This window comes from Parasteatoda tepidariorum, chromosome 7 (genome assembly GCF_043381705.1).
Source record: "Parasteatoda tepidariorum isolate YZ-2023 chromosome 7, CAS_Ptep_4.0, whole genome shotgun sequence".
In the NCBI taxonomy this organism is placed as follows: Eukaryota; Metazoa; Arthropoda; class Arachnida; order Araneae; family Theridiidae; genus Parasteatoda; species Parasteatoda tepidariorum.
The window spans coordinates 68,611,583-68,636,194 of NC_092210.1; the positions used below are offsets into that span (position 1 = coordinate 68,611,583).

The 24,612-nt window shown below is 25.7% G+C and overlaps 1 protein-coding gene across 1 annotated transcript in view; it reads right to left on the bottom strand.

Moving 5' to 3' along the window:
• LOC107447057 (uncharacterized) overlaps window positions 1–24,612 on the bottom strand; it is a 47,740-nt gene that overhangs the window by 11,720 nt on the left and 11,408 nt on the right. Inside the window, exons 10-24 of the mRNA XM_071183800.1 lie at window positions 23,860–23,895; window positions 22,655–22,669; window positions 20,877–20,900; window positions 18,814–18,828; window positions 17,857–17,877; window positions 15,101–15,133; window positions 14,968–14,991; window positions 12,497–12,511; window positions 11,996–12,010; window positions 10,947–10,970; window positions 8,115–8,135; window positions 6,843–6,866; window positions 2,716–2,799; window positions 1,453–1,467; window positions 1,060–1,074 (exon numbers count right to left, since the gene is read on the bottom strand). Coding sequence (XP_071039901.1) covers window positions 1,060–1,074; window positions 1,453–1,467; window positions 2,716–2,799; window positions 6,843–6,866; window positions 8,115–8,135; window positions 10,947–10,970; window positions 11,996–12,010; window positions 12,497–12,511; window positions 14,968–14,991; window positions 15,101–15,133; window positions 17,857–17,877; window positions 18,814–18,828; window positions 20,877–20,900; window positions 22,655–22,669; window positions 23,860–23,895 — 381 coding nt within the window. The remainder of the gene's footprint in view (window positions 1–1,059; window positions 1,075–1,452; window positions 1,468–2,715; window positions 2,800–6,842; window positions 6,867–8,114; window positions 8,136–10,946; window positions 10,971–11,995; window positions 12,011–12,496; window positions 12,512–14,967; window positions 14,992–15,100; window positions 15,134–17,856; window positions 17,878–18,813; window positions 18,829–20,876; window positions 20,901–22,654; window positions 22,670–23,859; window positions 23,896–24,612) is intronic.

Below are 24,612 nucleotides of genomic sequence, written 5' to 3' on the forward strand. Positions count from 1 at the left end.
AATATTGAATTGCATTTTAAATTATGTAAACGTGAATGACAAAATGCAAAACTTGAGCAAAATCTGCCAAATAGTTTCGAAATTATGATACTTTTTTTAAAAAAATCAACTATATTTTAATTTTCTAAAAAAAATAGTAGACCTTTTTTTTCAAAATATGCATTTACATAGTTCAAAATGATGTAAAATGGAAAGTATACCTTACTATTTAAAATTCGTCGAACCTTAATTATATAATAATAAAAAATTATTAAAAGAATTTTTAAAAAAGTTTACGGTGGATAAATTAGATAATAATCTTTGGATAAATTAATTTTAAAACTTTTGCAAAAAGATTTGGATTTGCTTAAAAAACTAAAAGAGACATTGCAAAATACACAAAAAAGTGAAATTAACATTAAAGGAGATAAACTTTCGACTGCTCTCTTGACTTTAACTTGACCATATTTTTCCAATTGCTGCTACTTTTCCTATTTTATTATTCAAAACTTATAAAGCAAAATATCCTTATTTAAAGAAAACACGTTTGTGTGTGTCATTCTGTAAATTAATTAATAGTAATCAGATCATTAGCACAAAAGTTATTCAGGCTGGTATATTTTGCTTTCATTTTGAGCACAGAACACAGACATTTTTAAAACCTCATTATTTTTAAAACATGATTATTCTTAAGAACTCAGTTTCAACACTATTGTATAGATAATATCAGCAGGATATGTGCATCACATTACAAGAAGAAATTAAATGCTCATTTTTAAACTTCAGTTAAATTATTAAATGAATTTAAAACTGCAAATATTATTATTCAGAATAATTAATTTACAGAAAGGTCACTAAAAGAAGATTTCAGCTCTTCTCTTGATCTCATTGTAGTGTTACCTCACTGAAAATGTAGATGACATAAGAGAATATGGAATTAATTTTTAATTTGTTTAACCTATGCAGAAAGTAAATTTTAGTTTATTTAGTGTACAAATAATTTCAATGACTAAACAAACATTTTTTTGCAAACATTATTTTCCAAAAAAAGTGCTGAAATAAAATAAATTGATTTCTTACTATCAATGAGTCCACCTAATAAAACACAAAATCATCGTAAATATAAATTATTTATTAAATTACAGTTGTGCTCTGGGATAGAAATTTTATGTAAAAATGAATATTATACTTAGTTAGGTTTTTAGTAGTTTAAAAAAAACTGCTTTTTATGATAATTTTTTTGCTAAAATTTATTTTTCCTCTTCAGGGTACTTATTCTCATTAAAAAATTATAATTAATTGAGGGAAAATCTAATTCAGATACATGTTTTAAAAAAAATTGTACGATGATACTGGGGGAAATACTTAGAAAAGATAAATTAAGTAATAAAATTTAAATTTCTATTGTGAATTTGAACACAGTAAAAATGTTGTGTAAAAATGAAGTAAAAATAAGAAGCATTTGAAACTTACGATCGCATCTGCGTCCTGAAAAAAAACATTTTTACTTCAATGAACTAGTTATTCTAAATAAATTATTCTTAATTTTGTGAAAAACAGAGTGTCTTTGAAAACAATTGAGCTTAAAATGTTAAATTTAATTGCAAAAATTTACATTTAAATGTCATGAGTATTTAAATGTAAATTCAATCTGAACGATGTTTTTTTTCTTTATATGAAATTTCATATATTTTTAAACTTAAACTAAATATAATATTGCATTATAGCAAATATTATTTCACTAAAATGATTTATTATTTTAAGAAATTATTTAAACAAATATTTATTTATTTATCTTCAATTAAAACTCTTCATTTTCACTGAAATTTTAATATTATTTTTAATATGCAGAAACATGAAAGTATACGAAAGAAGAAAGACATAATAAAGAGTTTCAGCATTTACATGGTTCAATTATTTAATTCTTGTGTTTCAGTTTTCTGTCCGTTGTTTTCTGTTGGGATAAAATTATTATATTTGAAAGAAGACAAATGATTTAATATCATTTCAGATTATATTATTGCTTTTTTTAACGTATATAGTTAAATGCGTGTTATGTAACCAGAAAAACGGAGGAAAAAATTAAGTTCAAAATTATTAATTATATATACTTTAGAAATGAACAAAGTAAAATTAACATTGGATTAGGGTTTTATATCATACCAATTACATCAAACTCATCTGCTTAAATTTTTATGTTTTCTTATTTAATCAAATATTAAAGGATACGTTAAAACACGCAGATAAAAAAATGATGACTCACATTTCATTGGAACTTCTAAAGAGACCAGTACAATGTAAATACATCCGGATCAAATTACGATATAAAATACTGACCCTCTGCGTGCATCATCAGTAAAATTTTTATTTTACCGTAAAAACCATTTTGACCATAAAACATTATATCGTAATTTTTTCAGTAATATTTTATTAATTAGAGTGATTCAGTTATTTCAAGGTAATTATTATTCTAAAAATTACGGTATATCTGATTTTTATTCCGTAATGTGTTCCGGTAAAAATGGATTTTACGGTAAAATTACCGATACCCCGAGTGCCTATAATTTTTCTTTAGTTTGATTCGGAATTTTTTACAGTGCAATAGCACATTCTCCATTTATATTTGCAATTTACTTCTAAAATATCAAACTAGACTTCTTAATGTTATTACCAGGCCAACTAAATAGCAACAGTAGAATAAATAACAGTTAGTAATCGTAAACTGCTTATTCTTACTTTGATTAACTCCAAAAGCTCCTTCAAAACTGTATCCACCATTTTTCAGAGAAGCATCATAATTTGATCTCAGTTCAGGAGCAACTAAAAAAGAAAAAACACAGGTGAGGTACCTTATTAGATATTACAAAAGTATCTGAAAATAGTACAGATATCCTTTCAAACAATAGTCTGTTTAGTCTAGTTAATTGAGAATTAAGAATAATTACAAATTATTTTGCGTTAAAAGTCAGAATTTTAAATAACTGTTCTAACTTTCAACCAATTTTTGTTATATCATTAAACTTCAAAATTTATAAATTGAATTGTATGTAGATTTTAGAACTGAAAGACTGTAAGTTTTGCTTTTTAATCTTTTTGACTATTCTACGTTATGTTAAGAGAATGATCACATAAAAGTGTATTTTAAGAAATAATTATAACTTCGGGAATGAAGAGAGTCAAGAACTTATTATTTGAAAGAAAAGTACATTTAATACAAACAGTTGTTTGCATATAAAAGCAAAAGCATTCTGTCTCAGGCTTCTGTTCCTCCAATACAATACAATTATTTTGCTTTTGAAGTAAATTCTTCCATAATTTTAAAAGCCATATGACGGAAAATGTATAATATAGATAAAAAAATATATTTAAGCATCAAATTCGAATTCTTTAGCCTGGTTAAACAATCATAAAATTTCCTGATTTAATTTTTCAACCAAATATGATTGTTAAAACTGCTCCGGTATAAATTATAAAGCTTAGAGAGCTATATAGGTTCATTCACATTAATTTGCACAATTGCAGATGCAGAAAGCTAGTAGTAGCCCCAGGAGTCATCAATTTACATTAATGATGTTCAGAAGACTATTCAGGTATTTTATAACTTGAGAGAGGAATAAATTAGATGAACAGCTGAATACAATAGATGCATTCAAAGTTTTACGAGATGATATTTTTCATCATATAACATCTGTCTCTCATTGTGATGATTTATAATTGCGAAGTTTTCATTTTGAGAGATGGAGTTTTCGTAACGGTATTAATGACCAAAGGTGATTATCAATTATTTTAATCTATCACTTATACAATCCAATATTTTGATAATCCATATTTTCTAAAACATAGACCCATTCCCATATATCTTGATATTTTTGTCGTTCTTTGTTATTAAATGAACTAATGTAAAGGAAATTTAAGTTCCTTGCTGATTAGTATTAGATGAAATTTTGTTTGTTGTATAAAAACTTTTCTAGCCTATCATCTAATTAAATATAATTCATGGCAGCAACTGCATATTTGATAGATTCATATAAATAAATAATTCATGTGATTTAGCAACAAATATTCACGGAATGAAATTATTTTTAAATGAATCAAGATCAATAATCCTTAAAAATATGGGTAGAAAACTATTTGGTAAGATTACATCAATAATTTGGTTATTTTCTGAAATTTGTACAAGTTTGCCAGAAAAAAAGTTGCTAGTAGAAATAAAATTTAATAACTTTATTGTAAATTAGTCTTAAATAATATTTCAAAAAATTTATCTGGTAATTGTTTAAATATTTTCTATACATTTCAATGAACTTTTTTGATAGTGTAACACTTGCTCAAATGTACAGTTCATCGATGTTATTCAATTAATTATATACTCGAAGAAAGTAACATTTTTTAGAACGAAATATATTTTATAATGGTCCGAAGAAGGGAGAAAAAAAGAGCCAAAATGTTGTTTTTTATTATTTTGAATATTCAATTCAAATACTTTCAGTTTTCTTCTGTTTATTTATGTTTATATACTTACCATCACGCATATAATAAAATCATTTCTGCATGCAAATCGTGCAAAGATTCCAATTAATAGCTTAAAATATTTCTTAATATAATTTTGTTGTTGTTGTTATATTTGGTATTTTATAGTACTGTTTCGTTATTAAAGCTAAAAAAATATCATGAATTGCTTAAATTATTAAATATGAAAAAAAATCAATGCCGTCAGATGGGGTGACTTTGTGCAAACTGTCATTTTTTTCAATTTTTGTGTCGTGCAATTTTTGCGTCGTCTCTCAATTTAGCGTCTTTAAGCTCGGTATCAACTGATTTGAGTTGTCAACATAATGAACTAATGGTTTACCAAGAACTGCCAATGTAAACATCATCGTTCTTGGAAAATTGTGAGCTCAAGTTACAAACAGTTTCAGATTTTTAACGTCGCATAATCGGAGGCTGGAAAGTCTGCTCGGTAAAAGAATTTCCAGTTATCCTGGCTAAGAAGGTAGGCTATACTTTAAAAGTCTTCAATTGAGATAACAAATTATGCATAATTTTTTGCTTTTAATTATTATAATGTTAGTTATTTAATAATTAATGCACCCTAGGGTGACTTTGTGCAATTTGTTTTTCAGAGAAAAGCTTGCCAAGGACTTATATACGAAAGCCTGGATCAAGATATTATTGTGATTACTACACCAAACAATCGTTAGAAAAATTTTTGACAGAAGTAAAAAATGGTTTATCCATTTCGAAAGCGTCAAAAAAGTTCGGAATTCACTGAAACACGATTTTGAACAAAATTCATGCGAAGCATTCGAAATCTCGCAGTGAATATTATTTTTCATTTTCATATTGTTATTTTTCATTTAAATTTCCATATGTTAATTGTGTAAAACATTTAATAAGAGACTGTTAATAAGAGTGGAACATTTCGAGTTGGAGGCAATTCGGGGGCGTTAAATGAAATAATTCATTCAACTGTTCATTCATGTCAATTCATATCAAATGTTTGATTGTACCTGAAAATCATAAAAAAAGTTGCCAAAGATTTAATTAATAAGAAAAAAACTAAAAATGTAAAAAAATCTAAAAGTTAGAGTTTTATATTCATTTTAAGTAGATTTGCTAATACATAGTACATATTTATATGTAATATATTTGTATTGTACGTTAATGTTAAATATTGTTTATTAAACAATTTTAAGTCAAAGTGAATGAAAACAATGGATCTGAGTCATTATTTTATTGCATTGCACAATGTCACCCCATCCAGGCGTGACTTTGTGATGGTCCAGGCGTGATTGCTTACAAATAATAAACATTTCAAATCAGCTCTTAACTACGTGGAATTACTTCCCAGATGGCTGACAACAAATATTAGATCAGATGCTGTACAATTCAGCATCATTTAACTATTTTTTTATTAGATCAAAGTTAGAAAACTGAATATTCCTGCACAAAGTCACCCCATCTGGCGGTACAATATCTCCTGCATGAATAATTTGTTAAAAATAAATTTTAAAGTTTTAAATTTACTTTAATATTTCAAGGAAATTGCGAAAAAATAATTAATTAACATTGATTATGGAAATAAGTAAAACTTTTAAAAAAATATACTATCAAAATAATTCAAGAAAAATGGTACAAAACTTCCAACGAAACAAAGAGATTATCACCTGGCATTTCGAACTTCAATTCATAGTTTTACAATTTAATTTTATTATTAAGATATATTGAAGAATATTTTATAGAAGTATCAATGAAAAGTCTTATTTTTATCTATTTATCAACTTTAAATGAAAAAATTATATATCTTACATTTTTATATAAAGATCTAAAAATGGCTACATAAAATTAAAACATTTAGCCCTATACCTTTGCAGCTTAAAAATTACCTGTATATCAGTATGTTACAGATAATTTTATTATTTTATGAAATAGCTTTAAAAATCTTCGAAATTTTTTGTCGGAAAAAAACATATGAAATATACCAAGATAATAATTTCATAAATTGAATACTACTATAAAAATTTCGATGTTACTAAAATAAACTTACGATAATAGCCGTTACCATGGAACAATATCATTGCAAATTTTGTTTATCCAATTGTTTGTTATCATTACAAATTTTTCCCCACAATTAAGAACATACCGTTGGTTTTTATGATAAATAATCTTATATTAATTGTGTATAACTATTTTTATATTTTTACTTCTCGAATATTTAAAAAAAAATTAAAATAACCAATATCTTTTTTTTCTAATTCAAGTGTACAAAAGAAAATGACATAATTAACAGCTTTGGAAGTCTGGCAGAGAAATTTGAAGTTTCAAAACGATGAAAAGAAATAAAAGATAGGAGTGTTATTTACCTTGTGAAGTTTGTCCTTTGGCCCCTGTAATTAATTAAATTGATCATGAAACCATACAATTTTTAGGGGGGGGGTGAGACCACCACCCAGAAATTACCAGATTTAATCAATATGTTCATTAACATTAAGATATGTACAAAATAAAAAATCATTAAAACACATTTTTTTTAAATGATTTTTTTTTGGAAAAAGTCAAATTCCCCGGTTTTAACCCACTAGTTGATTATGGCCGGTTATGCATGTAAACTCTATAGAATATTAAAAAATACTGGAATTTCCGTTTAAAAAAGGGAATTTTTTTAAAAATTTATATGCAATTTAAGAATATTATGTACAGAATTCACATGCCAAATAGTTATCTTGTTCCTCCATTCCAACGAAAAATTCGCGGACACAGAAAAAAAACATTTTCCTTTTCGAATACGCATTTATCCTTTTATTTACTTAGAAGATGTATAACTACAATGCAAACATTAAATATTTGATGTGTTTTTATCTTCTCTATCAGAAGAAGAATCTATTATGGCAAATCTATATCCGCAGCAGCTAACAAAACTAAACTGAAAGCATATTAACACACTCTGAACAAAACTAAACTAGACACACATTTTTCAATAAAATAATTAAAACTATTATGTTTTTATTCTTTTAAAATTGTTTTTTTTAACTTTCCACAGCAAAAATTTAATCTAATATATGTAGCATTAAATAAATATTAATAATCTTTAATGAACAATAATTCTTAAATAACAAAACCTTTATGTTAACTTGCAAAAATTATAATATAGAATACCTGTTAAACTTTTCAACTTACATTGAAAAAAGAATAAATTGCAATTTTAATGTGAGTTTTATGCAATGGAAATAGGAACCAGCATTGCAATATTTCCTAAGCGATTATATTGCAATTTAGTTTTTTTTTTCATTTAAATATTTAAGTGAATAAATATTTCTTTTTATTAAATGTGATTATTTAATGTATATTTTATCTGTTTCTCAAAAAATCGATAACTTTAAATAAGGCGTACTTATTTCAACTATGCCAGATATTTACAACATAAACTTTACAGTTGTATATTTAATTTTCGAACACATTATGAACTCAATCAAAAAACAGTAAACATTTTCTCATTATATCAAATTTGAAACCTTTTTTTTTATTTATGATAATTTACTTGCATAATTATAATTTGATAACAAACATATTTCATTCATTATAAAGCAATTTAAGAATCTCTAACAAATCAAATAAAAATTGACATTTTTACTTACCCAGAATTGCAGGTTTTGCAACTATGAAAAAAATTAATAGCTATTATTGATCAATTTATTATTTAAAATTACCATAGTAAATTACCAAATTTGTAACGAATTAATTTTTTTTGTAACATGCTCTGTATGTAGACATGGAGAAAAAAAATGTAGGGAAATTGCTACACTGTATGATAAGGTTTTTTTCGTGTAAAAAACTGTAACATAATCCTGGTTAATAAAACCAAAATATACAGCTTTTAAACCATTCATTTGGTAATTTTTTGACATGGTAAGAGATTGCCGAAAATTCTAGTTTTCAAAATTATATTTTTTGTTACCATTCTTTTAGTAAAAAAAACTGAAAAATAAATTGATCCACTTATCTAGTTCTTCACCATGTTCTCTCTCTTGCTGAAATTGCCAAATTTAACGACACTTACCAAATTTTATCACAAATTATAAAATGATATTTTATTGGTAATTTTACCAAAATTATAACCAAAGCGCTTCGCTTAAAACTACCAAATTATGGTGTTTTTATAGAGCAGGAAACTTGATAAATTTTATCATATTCAGGTAGTTTTCGAACATACTTTTTTCTCGGTTTAGAATTAAAATATGCATTTAAAACACATAAATATTTTTAAAATTTAGAGTATTTAGCATATAAAATAGCATACGTGTAATATATTTCAAACATATTTTCCAGTATAGGGCAAAATACTGGTCGATATGAGGACAATGGTGAAAAAAGTAATAAAAAATAGCGACATGATGAAAAAAGGGAAAATTAACGCTTCTAATCGCGACTCTTTTCACAGAAAATAAAACAGCTTGAGGTAAAACACGGGCTTTAAACTTCTTATATTATTTATGACACATCAAAGCTGTAATCAATTTAGGAACAAAAGCCATTTTTGGCGTTTTCAAATTTTCAAGAATTTTAAATTTTCAAATTTTTGTTTGTCAAAGGTTTCATTCGAGTTCAAGTTTATTTTAAATTGCTTTTTTTAATTTATGACCGATAATACTTAAAAATAAAAAAATTCAGGTAATTTCCACATCATGATCGCTATTATTAAAAAATTATTTTGTAAATAAAAAATTTCATGTTTGTTAACAGAGTTGTTATGTTGCATTAATAGTTCATATCCTCTAAACTCAATAATTAATTACAATGATTAAAAGTTTAATTAACCAACTTGGTGGGATCAAGAATACTTTTCTTTTCAAATGGAAACTGCAATGTTTAACATGCTTTTGTAAATCCTTAAAAATAAATTACTAAATTTAATAATATTAATATTTTTTATCTCTCTCTGTTTATACACACACACACACACANACCCGCCGTGGCATTGATTCCACAAGGTGCTGATATGTAGTCTGAGGTATCTGGTACCAAGCGCTCACCAACTGGTCCTGCAATTCCCTCACATTGCGAGGAGGTAGCAGTTTTGCAATAGGTTTGACCAATGGGATTTCGAATTTTACATATAAGGCTCTAACTAAACGACGCCTGAAAGTGTCGATTGCGTAACAACCACCCCTTATAAACTTCCTAGCTGCAGAAAAAAAGCAGGATCCTAATCTGTGCTATTTTGGATGTATATATGTATAATCGTGCGAGTTATTAACTATTATACAAATATTCATATGGAATACACGAATCTCTTAATCGCTTTAATATCTATATCCATACACCGAAGAACCATTAAATTGCGACCACCCTGCTAATAACATGTAAGACCCCCCTTAGCCCTCAAAACTGCTAGCACCCGCCATGGCATTGATTCCACAAGGTAGTCTGAGGTATCTGGCACCAAGCGCTCGCAAACTGGTCCTGCAATTCCCTCACATTGCGAGGGGGTAGTGTGGCAGCACAGATTTGGTTTTCCAAGTAGAACCACAAATGCTCTATTGGATTAAGGTCAGGAGAATTTGGGGGCCAAGATATGACTTGAAAGTCACTAGAATGTTACTCGACGATTCGACCCTTATGACATGGTGCATTTTCCTGCTGGTAAACAGCCTCCCCCGCAGGAAAAACTGTCGCCATGAATAGGTGAACTGGTCTGCAACTAAGTTCAAGTATCTTACAGACGTTAGGGATTGTTCTATGAGGAATATGGGTCCTAATGTGGCCCATGAAAACATTGTTTCTGGGCGAGAGACCATGAAAACCTGGGTATATATATATATATATATATATATAACTGGCAAAGGAATGAATAAAATAAAATTAACACATAAAGAGATATATTAAAAATAAAAGCACGGGACAATTTTTAAGAACAACAGAGAGTTGTTGATTTTTTAGAAGATACTTTTTTGTTTTTGGAATTTGAAGTTTATACTTACCCGATACGGGTTTTTCTATATTTTTTTTGCAAAATTATTACTATCCCGTTACAGGTACTTTAATTTCATTACTGTATTTGTTGTTGTGAAATAAATGTGTTTTTCTTTAAAAAAAAAACAACTGTCTCTTAATATAGCTTGATATGTTACGCTACCAACTGGTTAGTAACAACATTTCTTCGTTTTGCCTTATATTTACTAATTAAATAAGCAAAAATATCTTCAAAACTATCAAGGACTTCAAATGTCTTATAATCATTAAATTTTTTTGGCGTAGATTTTTTTCCTAATTAATTCGCTTTGCAAATTAATGAAAACACCTGTTTTCAAAAAGTTTTTTTCATAATTTTTAGATTAAAATTAAAATTTACCTTTAACTAAAAACTGTTTGGTCCCTTTTTTTATTGTTATTCCACGTGAGAGCCGTTAACCGAGTTTCAAAATATATTTCGTCACATAGATAGAAAATATGATTTTAAGATTACTCACCTTGAGATATTTCTACAGAAGAGCCTGCAAACAAAAATATTTTTTCATGTTTTCAAATAATTATACAAATGTTTGAACATTTTTATTGTTTATATTATATTCTTAGGTACTAAGTTTTAAAATAAAGAAATTTAGTTATCTCACCACTAGATGTACTTAAAATTGTTTTTTGACAATAAATGCACTTCGTTGAAGTACAAATTCCACTTTTAATAGACTGTTTACACTAGAAGTTATTTTCTCTTATAGTTATAAATTACTTATGTATAGTATATTTTTGCAAAAAAAAAACTTCATTAGTCTTGAGATCCATAATCTTAAAAATAAGTGTATGTAAAAAGACGCAAACTTGTCTAATTAAATAAAAGAAGAAGAAAACTGTAATGCTATGCTTTGTCAGCTAAAGCAACATCCTTATGCTTAAACCTGCAATAAAATTTGTGCAGTAGATATGTATAACAAAAAATACAATTCATACAAATTTTTTTTTAAAAATTCTCCATTCATTCGGACAAAATGAATAATACGATTCTAAGCATAAATGAACTATTTCAATGCCTTTTATAATATTTTTCCCAGAATTTTGTATATGATGTCGATTATAAAGAGCCTATTCTGTAGTTTATTCCATCAAATGTTTAAAGCCTTTATTAAAGTGCGTAAAACAATGCTTAAAAAAACATTATTTTAATTTCATATTTTTATGTAAAATCAAGACAGATTTTCCATTATTTTGCAGGAAACAGGCGAAAATTTAATTAAAAATAACAATTTCATTAACTTAAAAAATATTTCCTTTTTGGATTTCTAAAAATAGAATGTAATTAAAATTACATATTCATTTTTGCAACTGATTTTCTCTACAAAGTAATAAATGTTCGCAGCGACTATATTTTAATTTTACATTTTGAATTTCAGTTTTAAATACAATTTAGTTCAAAATACAAATTTAGTTCAAAATACAATTTATTTAAATAAATTATATTTTGTCAAGAAAAATGTTGGTTTTAGTTTGGTTTGAAGCATATCGTTTTAGGTAATTTACTTACCTCCAGATGAAGGTCCTACAAAAAGTAGGGCACAGTAAAAAATAAGTACAAGAACAAATAAAAACAAAATTGGTTATATTTAGTTAACGTGATAATGACACAAATACTTATTATAGATAAATATTTATTATGATAATATTTTTGCTTATGTTATGAAGAATCACCACAGAAACATAAATAGTTTTATAGTTCTGTTTTGTTATTGAAGCTAAGAAAATATCATAAGTTGCTTGATTTATTAAATATGAAAAAAAATCAGTATAATATCTCCTGCATTAATAATATGTCAAAAATAAATTTTAAAGTTTTAAATTTGATTTAATATTTCAAGGAAATTGTGAAAAATTAATACATTAACACTGATTATTGAAATAAGTAAAACTTTCCAAAAATTATATTTTTAAAATAATTCAAGAAAAATAGTACAAAATATCAAAGTATAATAAGTAAAAATAAATATTACGACATATCAATATAGTGAAAAATAGGTAATTTACTTACCTCCAGATGATGGTCCTGCAAAAAGTAGGGCAGAGTTAAAAATAAGAACAAAAACAAATAAAAACAAAATTGGTTATACTAAATTAATGTGATAATGACACAAATACTTATTATAGATAAATATTTATCATGATGATATTTTTGCTTATGTTATGAAAAATCACAACAGAAACATTAAATAAACAAAGAAACGCAGACATGCAGAAGAAACCCATCGAAAAATTATGTACAATTTACACTGAGAAAAAATATCCACTCAAAGAATGGAAAAAAAATAAGTTTGAGTAAGACAATCAAACAAAATAAAAGAGAAAATAAAACTATGTCTTAATAAAATAAGAAACATCTGATTTTGCAAAATGGAGAAATTAAAATAAAATAGTTTTCAAAACATTTAGAAAAAAATGGAATATCATTGACTAAGTTATTAAATTTTGTTAAAAAAATAGGAAGTGATTTTAGTGATTTTTCAGCTTATAATGATATTAAAGTTGTGCCAAACTACTTACTACCATGTAATGTTTTTAAAACATATCTTTCATGTTCTTTAAGTCATTGGTCAAGGTCTATGCTTGTTCTTTTTAACCAATTAGTCACCCTCCTTTAGATTATTAGTACATACACTGTTTTTCAGATTATTAATACATACACTGCAGTTTCAGATTATCAATACCTGCACTGTTAAAAATTTCTCGAAAAAAATGGTTAAATAACAATTTACTTAAATATTATTTTAATATATTCAAACAAAGCAGACAAATAACCATAAATAAGATGGTATTCAAATTGTTGACTGAGAGAAAACCGTTAACTTCTTTCAAATAATACGGTTAAACAATCACAATTTAATCGCACCAACTAGGCCCACGAAATGAGTCACATAGTTCCTTGAAGCTGTGTACATGTTATAGCCGTGAGGGCTAATCTGTCAATTTCAGTGCCGAGAGAATGGGGGTTCAAGTCCCTTCGTCGACACCACACTATTTCCTCTATTTTCTTCATCTTATGAAGAGTTTTCAATGTTCTGTAGTCTCCGTTGTCTAACCATGGACATTTAGAATACAATAGCCTCGCTCACGCATAGATGGCAGCACCGTAAAGCTGCTTAACACAAAAAGTCTAGTATTTCCCATCTCTTTTGATAGGTAAAACAGCCAGATAAGCTATTTGAACCACATTCCGTGCTTTATTTGATAAAACACAACTCAATTACAACATGACTCTCATGCCATTACCGAAAAAACAGCGTAACCCATTATCTAACAAATATTTAAAATATATAAATAATTTATTTTAAGTAAATTATTAAAAGTAAAAATAATAATATAAAGCATGTTTATATTTTTACTGCAATGCTTTTTTTCACTAAGGGATTTAAAAATTTCTATAGATTGCTACTATATAGATTGCAATTGCATATGCAATCATCTACAATAATCATCTACAATAAAATTCAATCGATACAATCATTAATCTATGTGAAGAGAGAAGGTGATCGATGGTTGTATACACAGTAAAATAAATTTCACTCCATACACTACCAAGCAAATATTCGTAAATAGACACATTCATTTATATTTCAATTAAATACATACACGAAATAATTATTAACGCCTTAAATTTATTGATATATTGTACAGGGAAAAAATCAAAATGTTAAAACTCTGAATAAATTTAAATCTTATGATAGCATTAGCACACAATATTAATAATTCGAATCATAAAAATGCTAATTAAAGTGCACAGATGATAATTTTAGTTACAAAAACAGACACAAAAAAGCTCTTTTTCTGAATAGACATACCTTTTTTACACACTGAGAAAATTTCATGTTCAAAACTACCAACATACGGTAAAATGCTTTATGCTTGGTAATTTTTATCAAAACGTCCTGGTAATGCTTTAAGTAAAATTACCCATAAAATATGCTTACCTAATATGTGATAAAATTTGTTGAATATCGTAAAATTTGGTAATGCTTTTATGACATCTCAAAGCATGGCACAAAAACAATTTATTCGGTTAAATTTACTTTTCAGTTTTTTATATTTTACTAAATGTGAGCTAATAAGAACTATAATTTTATAAACATAATGAGATTATAGGATGATTAGAGATCCTAGTGGCCCAAGGAGCTTGCTTATTTAAAAATAGATGTATTATAGTAAAAAAAAAAGTTCTTTAGTTCTTTTTATGTAAACTTTACTGATTCAAAATCTGCCTCTAATTTTACTTTCAGTCCTTATTTTTAAATTTCCTCACGCAAAAGTAAAAATGTGCTATTTATTAACATCTGATGTGACAGATATTTCACAAGAACTAAAAATATGATGGCTCGATACCAAGAGCCTTCTTTTGAATAAAAAGTATCCTCGTTCTGAAAGCTTATTTAAATTGTAAATATTTTATAAACAAGGGGTGAATTTAATATCTTAATAATTTAGATAAAGCTATTGCTTCTTGCAACTTACCTCCAGATAATAATTCGTAAATATCTGTAATTAAAATGTGCCATCAGTAATTTCAAACTACAAATAATTGAAGCAACAAACTGTTTCTGCAACAAACTTCTGAAATTCTGATCTGATTGAAAAATTGACTCACCCTCTGATAATTGAGATACTGCTGGTCCTGATCCTACAAAAAATTAACAAAATTGTTTTGAACATAAATTATATGCAAATAAAGCACTGAACTTAATTTTTTCAACTTTCAAATATGTTTTTTTATGCTATTTTTTAAAAAAAAAAAACTCTTTGATGTTTTCTCGTCGCTTAAAAATTAATTTTTTGCATTCTCTTGATCATGGTGAAATCATACACCAAAACAGTTTTGTTTTTTAAATACTTCCTTACCTGTGCTGGCGTAAAATTTTGATTTATTTTCTAAATAAATCGTTATTATATGAATCAAAGATTTCAATAAATTATTTTAGCATCCTTTAATTAATATCTCTTTTATATGATCTGCATAAATTAAAATTTTAATATTCCTATTAGAAATTTTTTGCACTCAAAGATTTAGTTCACATACTCAAACTAAATTCCACACACTGCTCCTAAGCTGCTAGTTTAGGATGAGAAAAGGCGTACTTTTAAACGATTTCAACTATTCAGACAATTTTGTTACAACAATTTTAAGTATCATTCCGTTGTTCAAACTGTTTTAGAAATTGAAACAGAAATAAACACTAGTCAGAGCTGACCCATTATTAATCAGTGATTTTTTTGTTCCATTTTTAATATCTCGCGAACTTTATATATTTTTTAAATATGCAGATACATCGGAAGTACAAGAAAATTTATAAAATTTTTTTTTGATTTTTAAACATAAACATCAATGTCTTTACCTATCCATATTCAAACGTGGATGAAGTTGTATGCCTGTACATTTCGAGATGAAGCCAAACACTGCGCATGTTCGGTAGATGATGCATATGCAAAACATGCTTTTATTTAATTTCTCTTGCTTGTTCTTTCATTGCGATGCCATTATAGAAATTACATATCTCTTGCTTTTAAAATTTCTTCAATTTCATTAATTTATTTTTTTAATCCTTCTTGATCCAACTTTAATTAAATTAAATCAATTATTTAATTTTTATTACATTTTATGAAAAGTAAATATAAATATTTTATTATTTTCTTAACAATCAACGTCTATTTTTTTAATTCAATACAAATGTATTGCTCAATAATTCATTTCTGGGACTAAATCGAACATCAAAATATATTTTTACTCTTTATTCCATAAGCTGCTTTATTTCTCTAAACTCAAAAATGCTTTAGTTGTAGGGTTATATTAATTTTTCACAGTCTTTCTGGTTATTAAGATATAGCCAATTTATTTAAATATTAACATGCGATATCGTGTGCAGGATAAATTAGCTTTTCTTTCGGTTGTGTCATGTTTCGGTAATCCGCTTATAATGGATGTTCTCCTATTCTACATAGCAGTGATTAAGTACATTAGAGTTAATATGGATTTTGAAAAGGCAGATCAAAGGAGATTTTTTTGCCATGGTCAGTCCTTATTGATATTATTATGCAAAAATTTATTATTTCATTTAGAAAGTCATTTGGAAAAATATTCCTTTAATTTTATATCTTGAGCTCTAATACTACTATTGAATAAAAGTTTCATTATGATTATGATTTAGTTTTCATCATCAACTGCCAGTTTCATTATCCTGCTATTTACTTCAATCATATCATCTACACCAACCACACCAAATTGCTATTATAGTCATGTATAAATGTAATTTTGTTGTGCAATAATAAAATGTCTGCTTCCTTCACTTCTTAAACATTTTTAGCCTTTCCCGCTAACCTAAAATTTTTATCCTGAACATTTTTATGAAAATTAAATTATTACTTATTTCGGATTTAAAATTTTTTATTAATATAAAGTAAAAATACTTGTATAAAAACTTCAAGCAATTTTTTAAAAAGATGTAAGTTTCTTCAAAATTTTAAAAATTATTCTTTGGTAATTTTGGTAATGCGTGATAATCAATGGTACTGTTTTTCTCAGTACAAAAAGCACTAATATAGATATTTAATGTATCTATGGTCCCCCAACAAAGATAAGTACTGGAGAAAGTTGCTCGATCATACTAAGTTTTGACTATCAGGAATCGAAATCTAACAATATAATATTGCTTTAAAAAATATAATAATGTTTAAAGTATGTAAGTGTTTTGCTCAATCTAATAACGTAAAACCTCTGAAAAGTGCAGAAAAAAATGAGAAAAATATTATAAAATAATAAATAATTTAATTTGTCGATAATATGCACTTTATTTATGTACTTTTCCCCCCGTACGAAGAACGGGTGTTAAGCTAGTTATTAATCAACCTAAGTAAATTTATAAGCATAATATAAACAAACAAATAGAACTGTATGTTAAACTGATAGCTTTTAACGTTTTATTTCTGTCCATTTTTTGCCCAGTTAGTTTCAGCCTCTCATTGCCAAATTAAGAAAAAAATATTCATTTTGAAATTCGAAAAGAAAAATAAAAAGAACATATGTCTAAATATTCAGTTTCAGTTTCGTGAAAAAGGAATTTTCTCAATTTTTAATGAAGAAAGCCATACGTGTTCGATAATAAAATATCAAAATTACTTTTTTCAAATATTATCTTCTAATTTTAAGAAATAATAATAATAATCATAATAATAATATATTTTATCACAAATTTTATCTGCATAAGAAAAGAAATATTTACGTAAATTAATAATAATTATGCATTTTTAATTTTATAATTCTCATTTTATAATGATCATTTTTTAAGTTATATTTAATTTTTTAAGTTATATTCAATATTTAAAATAAAACTGTTGTTTCATTCGACTAACCAGATAATAGTTCATAGATTTCTAAAATTAAAAATGTGCCTTCGTTAATATATAACCATAAATAATTCAAATAATAACCTACTATATATTTTCTTATACAATATACATGAGAATGTCCTTGAAATCATTTGTAGGTGCTTCGTGTAAAATTACAATGAGTTGAAAACGGAAAGTTTAAAAAATATATATAACCAGGTCAGGCTTTACTTAATTTTTTCTCTTTTTTCAAAAAAAAAAATTCTTTTCCCTGTTTTCATTAGGGTACAATTAGTATACTTATCACCAATAAACACTTTGCAGTTTTAATATAGGTATTGTGGAAAGAGATTTTTTACGCTCTCGGATAAGTAGTGGAGAAAATTGCTCGGTTGTCTAAAGTTTTCTGTCATAAGTTGGTTTCAAACAAGAACATCATGCCAAATGATACTGAATACAATTAAGGTTTTTACATTTTTTTATTTGTATTGATGGGATGGGTCACTAAAAATGTCTTTGCCTATTCCAATGAAGGAAGTCCAATGGGAAGGGAAAAAATATTATTAAATAAAAGTGGAATATTTTTAGTTTTACTGATAGTGTTGGCTTATAACTTTCAGTTTTGTGCATGATTTAGTGGAAATTTTCAACTCTCATTTATTGATTTTTTCACTTCGTACAAAAAACGGGTATCTTGCTTTTATATAATATTTTATAAAAAAAAAACTATTCTAACTTTAAACTTCATTTGAAAACATAAATATCATGAAAAGGAAAAGTCAATTTCTAATGAAAATATATTCAAATATATTGCGCTTTAAATTATTTAATCCAATTTCTTCTATGTTAATGATAAAACAATTATGAATGAAGAAGAAAATATGTTTTTTTCCTGAACAATTAAATTTGGCATTATTTTCACAATTGCTTAAAAACTGTCAAATTAAATCTTAAAAATTTATTTTATAGTAGCTAACTCACCTGAAGATGATGGACCTAAGTAAATAATAGTAATTGTATTAAAAATGTATTGTATATTTCTCACTAAACAGTAAGAATCTTACATCTGGCAGAATAATTAAATTTATACTCTACTAGTAGGTAGCTTACCTATTTTTTTTTCTTTAGTTTAAAAAAAAGTAATACTTATCATCAATCTTTTCATTTTACTGACATGTAACAACAATTATAAAAATGAAACAAACCAAAATCTTTAAGAATATTTGTAAATTATAATTTTTTGTAAAACTAGAATATTTTGTTTAAAAACTAGTCTAAAATTTATATATTCTGTGAAGAGTCATCACTTTTTTCAGAAAACTGTTGTAGATTTTATCGTATTCTTTTGTTTAAATATAAAATGGAAATCTATTTCATAAGTATATATTTTCTGAAGAACTGTAAAGATTATTAGCTTTTTTAAGATTTTATGGCTTGTATATTTAGAGTTTTTCTCATAATTTCTTTAATTTTTTTTTTTTTGAAAAATGAATTTAAAATATTTAAATCAAAATTTCGCAAAGAAAATGTTAACAAAAAATGATAAAATTTTTATCTGTATTATTTTTCAAACTATTTCAGCATCCATGCGACATATTGAAAATATTTATTCAAGTTTTATTTTTCAAGATTTTTTTCAAGTATTTTTTAAAGCATATAGAAAATATGAATGCGTATTTAGTTCAAAGCTATATATTAGGCTCTGAACTCATACTCAAATCAAGTCCTATATTAGCCTTTTTACCGTTTAATAAAAATATCACGCCAATTGCATTTAAGTATTCGCATAAAAACAAGCCTCAAATTGTATATTAAATTAATTCAACTGGAAATGTTTCGATATTTATTTAATTTTTTTTCATTCATAAAACCTACCCTGAAAAAAATCTGACAAATTATCCCAGAATATATAAAATTTACCGTGTTTTTGGTTCTAAGGCAACACCAATATGCTAAGTAATGTTTTCAGTAGATTTTCGGTAATAATTTTGGTAATATTAATAACAAAATGAAGTTATGTAATATGTGTTAACAGAAGAATTTTGTTATTTTATCATGATAGTTTAAAGGATAACATAAATAATATTTATTCGCCTAAAGTTACTTTTTAGTGTTGTTTTTTTACTAAATGTGTGGTAATAAAAACTATATTTTTGAAATCTTGAATTTCCAGCACATCGTTACCATACGAACGGAAAAACTACCAAATGAAGTTGTATATTTTAGTTACATTAACTAGAATTTCACTACCAGAAAAGGATACCAGGAAAAGGATACCAGAAAGGAAGGACCAGGATATATATATATATATATATATATATAGTATGAAAATTTCACCAGAGTTTTTTCTCAGTGCATTTAAAAATTTAATATACTAGTACATCAATATACAACCTTATTTCATAAAAAAATTTTATTCAGAATATTTTCATTTGGTACAGATAAATTTCATATTTTGTTCAATTGAGCTTAAGAAAAATAGATCGTTTGAAAAAAATCGTATTATTTCTTAAAAAAAAATATAATTTTATAAGTACTTTTTTTTAACATTTAATGTTAATTTTATACTTAATTTTTATATGAAAACATATTTTGAATCACAAATATATGTTTTATAGCTTATTAAATGAATTACAAATCCATCTAAATTGTGATATGCACAGTAAAAAAATTCTGAAACAAATTGCTCTATTATAAAGCCCTGGTATTTTGGGTGCATCATCCATAAAATCCATTTTTATTGTAAAATGTTATGCCATAATTTTTACAAAAATATACTTTTATTTAGAGTGGTTCAGTGATTTTACTGTAATTATTATTGTAAAAATTATGGTATTTTAGATATTTTGTACGGTCACACATTCAGTTAAAAACAGATTTTATGACATACGGTGTACCACCTAACTAAAGTGTCGGTACTTTTAGCCGAAATTTGATCCGAAGGTTTTTGCATTGTGTATATTTCGAAACGTTCATTTTATTGTTTTTTTTAAACTGCTGAACTCCTAATATTTCAAGCAAAATTATTGTTTCATGTGACTTACTTCCAGATAATACTTCATAGATTTCTGCAATTGAAAATTTGTCTTTATTAATTTAAAGCAATAAACAACTGAAAGAACAATCAACTACAATGATACAAAGATTTCATTAAAATACATCAGATTATAATGAAAATGAGTTTCTTAAAATATAAATTAATTTAAATCTTGAAAAATTTTCCACGGTTCAGAAATCAGTGGTGATATTACATTACAGAAAACTCCAAGTCTCTAAAACATTTGACACCTATCTGGGACTGAGTGTGAGAAGTAAAACTTCAATCAACGTCGTAGTAAGGTGAATACTTTACCCAAGTTACTGACAAGCAGCTATTTACTTGTGGAAATAATTACAAAACATTAAAAAATTTGAAAGACGGGAAAGTACATTGAAAGACAATTTTTTTCTCCATATCTGTTAACGATAAATTTGTAGTTATGTAATTGAACACGAGAAATTACGTAGTTTTATTATATTGTTTTTTTTTTCCTGTATATTTCTACCTACATTTTTGTGTATTTCTACATACATAATTCGCATTATAAAGAGACATATTATTATTAATATTGTTTTTCAAAAAGTCATGTGTTATATATTAGGAACAAATGCTGTTCCAACTTTAAATTTCATTTGAAAGCACAAAATGTAAGTATATTCAATTCATTCATCACTACGAACGAGATAACTCGTCTTATAGGAAAACTATAGCTGTGCTCCATTTTTGTTTTAATGAATATGGTTATTGATTACAATTGATTATTATTTTTTTAGGCAAAATAAACAACTTTTAATAAAATTCATTTAGATTTAAATTTAAATTTTAGTGTTGCGGGGGAACTTGAAACGCAGAGTATGAGACATTATTATTTTATTTTGTTAAGTACTGGGGTCTGAGATGGCTGTTTGAGAAGTCAAAGACCCATTGTTAACTGAATCTGTTTGGAAAACTTTTGGCTTAATGTAAAGCTTTGTCATCCATGAAAAATGAGACAGAAAAAAATATTTACGAGGACATTTAAGAAAATAAAGTTATTCAATGTATTTAAATTTCATACATTTCTCTAGCTATTGCCTTTTTTGTCACTGAAACAACTCAAAGCTTTTAATTAGAGCAGAATTCACACCACTAAAACTTCTGGCATGTATAGGTAAGCGAGATGAATTTCATTTTGAGAGAATCGTCGAATCGTTTCAGGAAATAAATAACAATACAGGGAAACATTCGAAAGAGCGAAATTCGCAGTCTGTTCATTAAAAACTAATTTTTATGCGCTAGAAAAATCCCATTTTGCTAACACACACTGTCTTTTTTGTCAGTCTTTTAACGAAAACTTCTCGTGACGTAAAATAAATTCTTTTAACATTATAACAAAAATTCAAAAAGCATTAATGAAACTTTATTTTTTAGTCTTAAAAAGGAAATACGAAATAACGGTTCACGCAAGTCATAAACCTGTTTTGCATAGATGACTGAAATTGAGCTTATATTGAGGCGTAAAAAATCTCACAGACTTCAATTCAATGCTCAGTGTGTGCTTAATATATTCAGAAAATAAATGTTCAAAGCCTAAATTTCTTGAAAAAATATAAATTAAATGTATATTCAAATAAGCTATGAATTTAAACTATTTTTTGGTTAATTTTAAAAAAGTAGTTGTTGAAAAATTATTTTAAATCAGATTTTCTTATTTTTTGAGCAGGGGAATTTAACAAAACGTTCACAATTTCGTAAATAAAATATATGTAATTTATGTAGATATATTGTATGTAACTAACTTACGTGAAGATGTTGGAACTAAGTAAATGGTAAAAAATACATTATATATATATGAATCAAAAAAATAATTTTATATTATTTTAATAAGAATAAAATATTTTTTTTTTAAAATCTAGTCTAAAGTTTTCCAATTTCAAACTTCATGACTACAGTATTTTTTTGTCGTACAAAAAATTGAAAATTAAATTTATAAGTATTTATTTTGAAAACAAAATTAGTATTACTTTTTCAAAAAATTACAAAATTAATTTTACTGCTTGTATAGATAATTTATACATTGTTATTAAAAAAGAGGCTTTATAATTTCTTAATTTACAAGGTAAAATTGAATATGAGTATCATATTTTCTTAACAATATTGCAATTAATAGGCTCCATTTAGATATTCTCGTGCACACATAGCTGTTTTAAATGTAAATATCTCATCCGAATTCAAAAATTGTTTCATTAATTCGAGCAATTTACAATTCATTAATTTATTTTTAACTAAACATATTTTCCCATACAATATTTTCTTTTTAAAAAATAATTGTTTAAATTTATATCAAATCACACGAATTTTAAAATTGTTTTATTCATTTGGGCAAATTATAATTCAGTCATTTATTTTTATTTTCACAAATGTGCCAAACAAGACAATATTTTAATTTTTCAAGAAAACAATAAAAGTAACTCTCTAAGCATATTTATCTGTACATCATTGCTAAAAATATTTATTCAGAACTGGAATAATTGTTCGTAAGTAGCTAACTATTTGAAATGTAAGTTTTGCAAGCAGAAGTGAAAGATATCTGCGAATCTAAAAATAGATACTGTGATTTCAAAATTGTATTTATAGCAAAATAATTATTATTGTTTTATTATTTTTATGATTTTAATAATTTGTCATTATTTAAATTATATTTAGATCTTTATCTTTTATTTATTTTTTTAACATTGAAAATTAGTATATTATTTTTCTGTAAAATATTTAGAAAGTTATAATAAAAGCTTACATCCTATTTTATAACGTATTTTTATAAGTATTATTTTCTCTATGAATATTTATAAAATAAGACAATTTATTTTTAATACATTTTAAATACTTTTTGATTGAAATGCAGTGGATTCCAAAAAGAAATGATATGTGCATTTGAAAATAATAATTTTATGATGTATCTAAACTATCAGTCTTATATTAAATTAAAACCATTGTTTAATGAGACCTACCTCCAGATATTACTTCAGATATTTCTTCATAAATTACTACAAGAAAACATATGTTGTCTGTTAATAACTTGCAGTTGTAAAAAACCGATGCAACAATAGACTATATTTCGGAAAGTTTTTCAATAAAAAATATATTAGGATATACTGGAATTCATTTATCTGAAGCCGCATGTAAAATTACAAAGATTCAAAATCCTAAGGTTCCTTTTTAAAATGTAAAATAAAACAGCGAAAAATCTATGCCAGACAAAGTTTATGGAAATAAAATTATTCAAACTCTGTAAATTTCGTAAATAACTGTAAATATATATCGCTTTTTTTCTTTGCTTCGAAACCAACAGGTGTATTTTATTAAAGTGGAATCCATAGCACTGAAGCATAACAGTTTTATCAAGAGAATATTTCAACTTAAGAAAATCCACAATAGGAAAAGACTTTCTCGAAATTTTAAAGCAGATTATCCTGAGAAATAAATAACAATACCTTGAAACACATAACAGTCTGAAATATACTCTGAAAATTCGCCATGGTCAGTTTAAGAAAAACTAGTTAATCGTTAAATAAGGTTCGTGTTCGAACAATAACCTACCTAATTTCACAAACATTGTTTTTTTTTTCTCTTTTGGATCATTCTTTTCATCTCATTGTTTTATTTTTATATAAATGAAGGTCTTAATACGATAAATATTTCTTTTAATCTTTTAAAAAAACCATTTTTGGAACCTTATTTTTTAGTGTCAAGAAGGCTGTAAA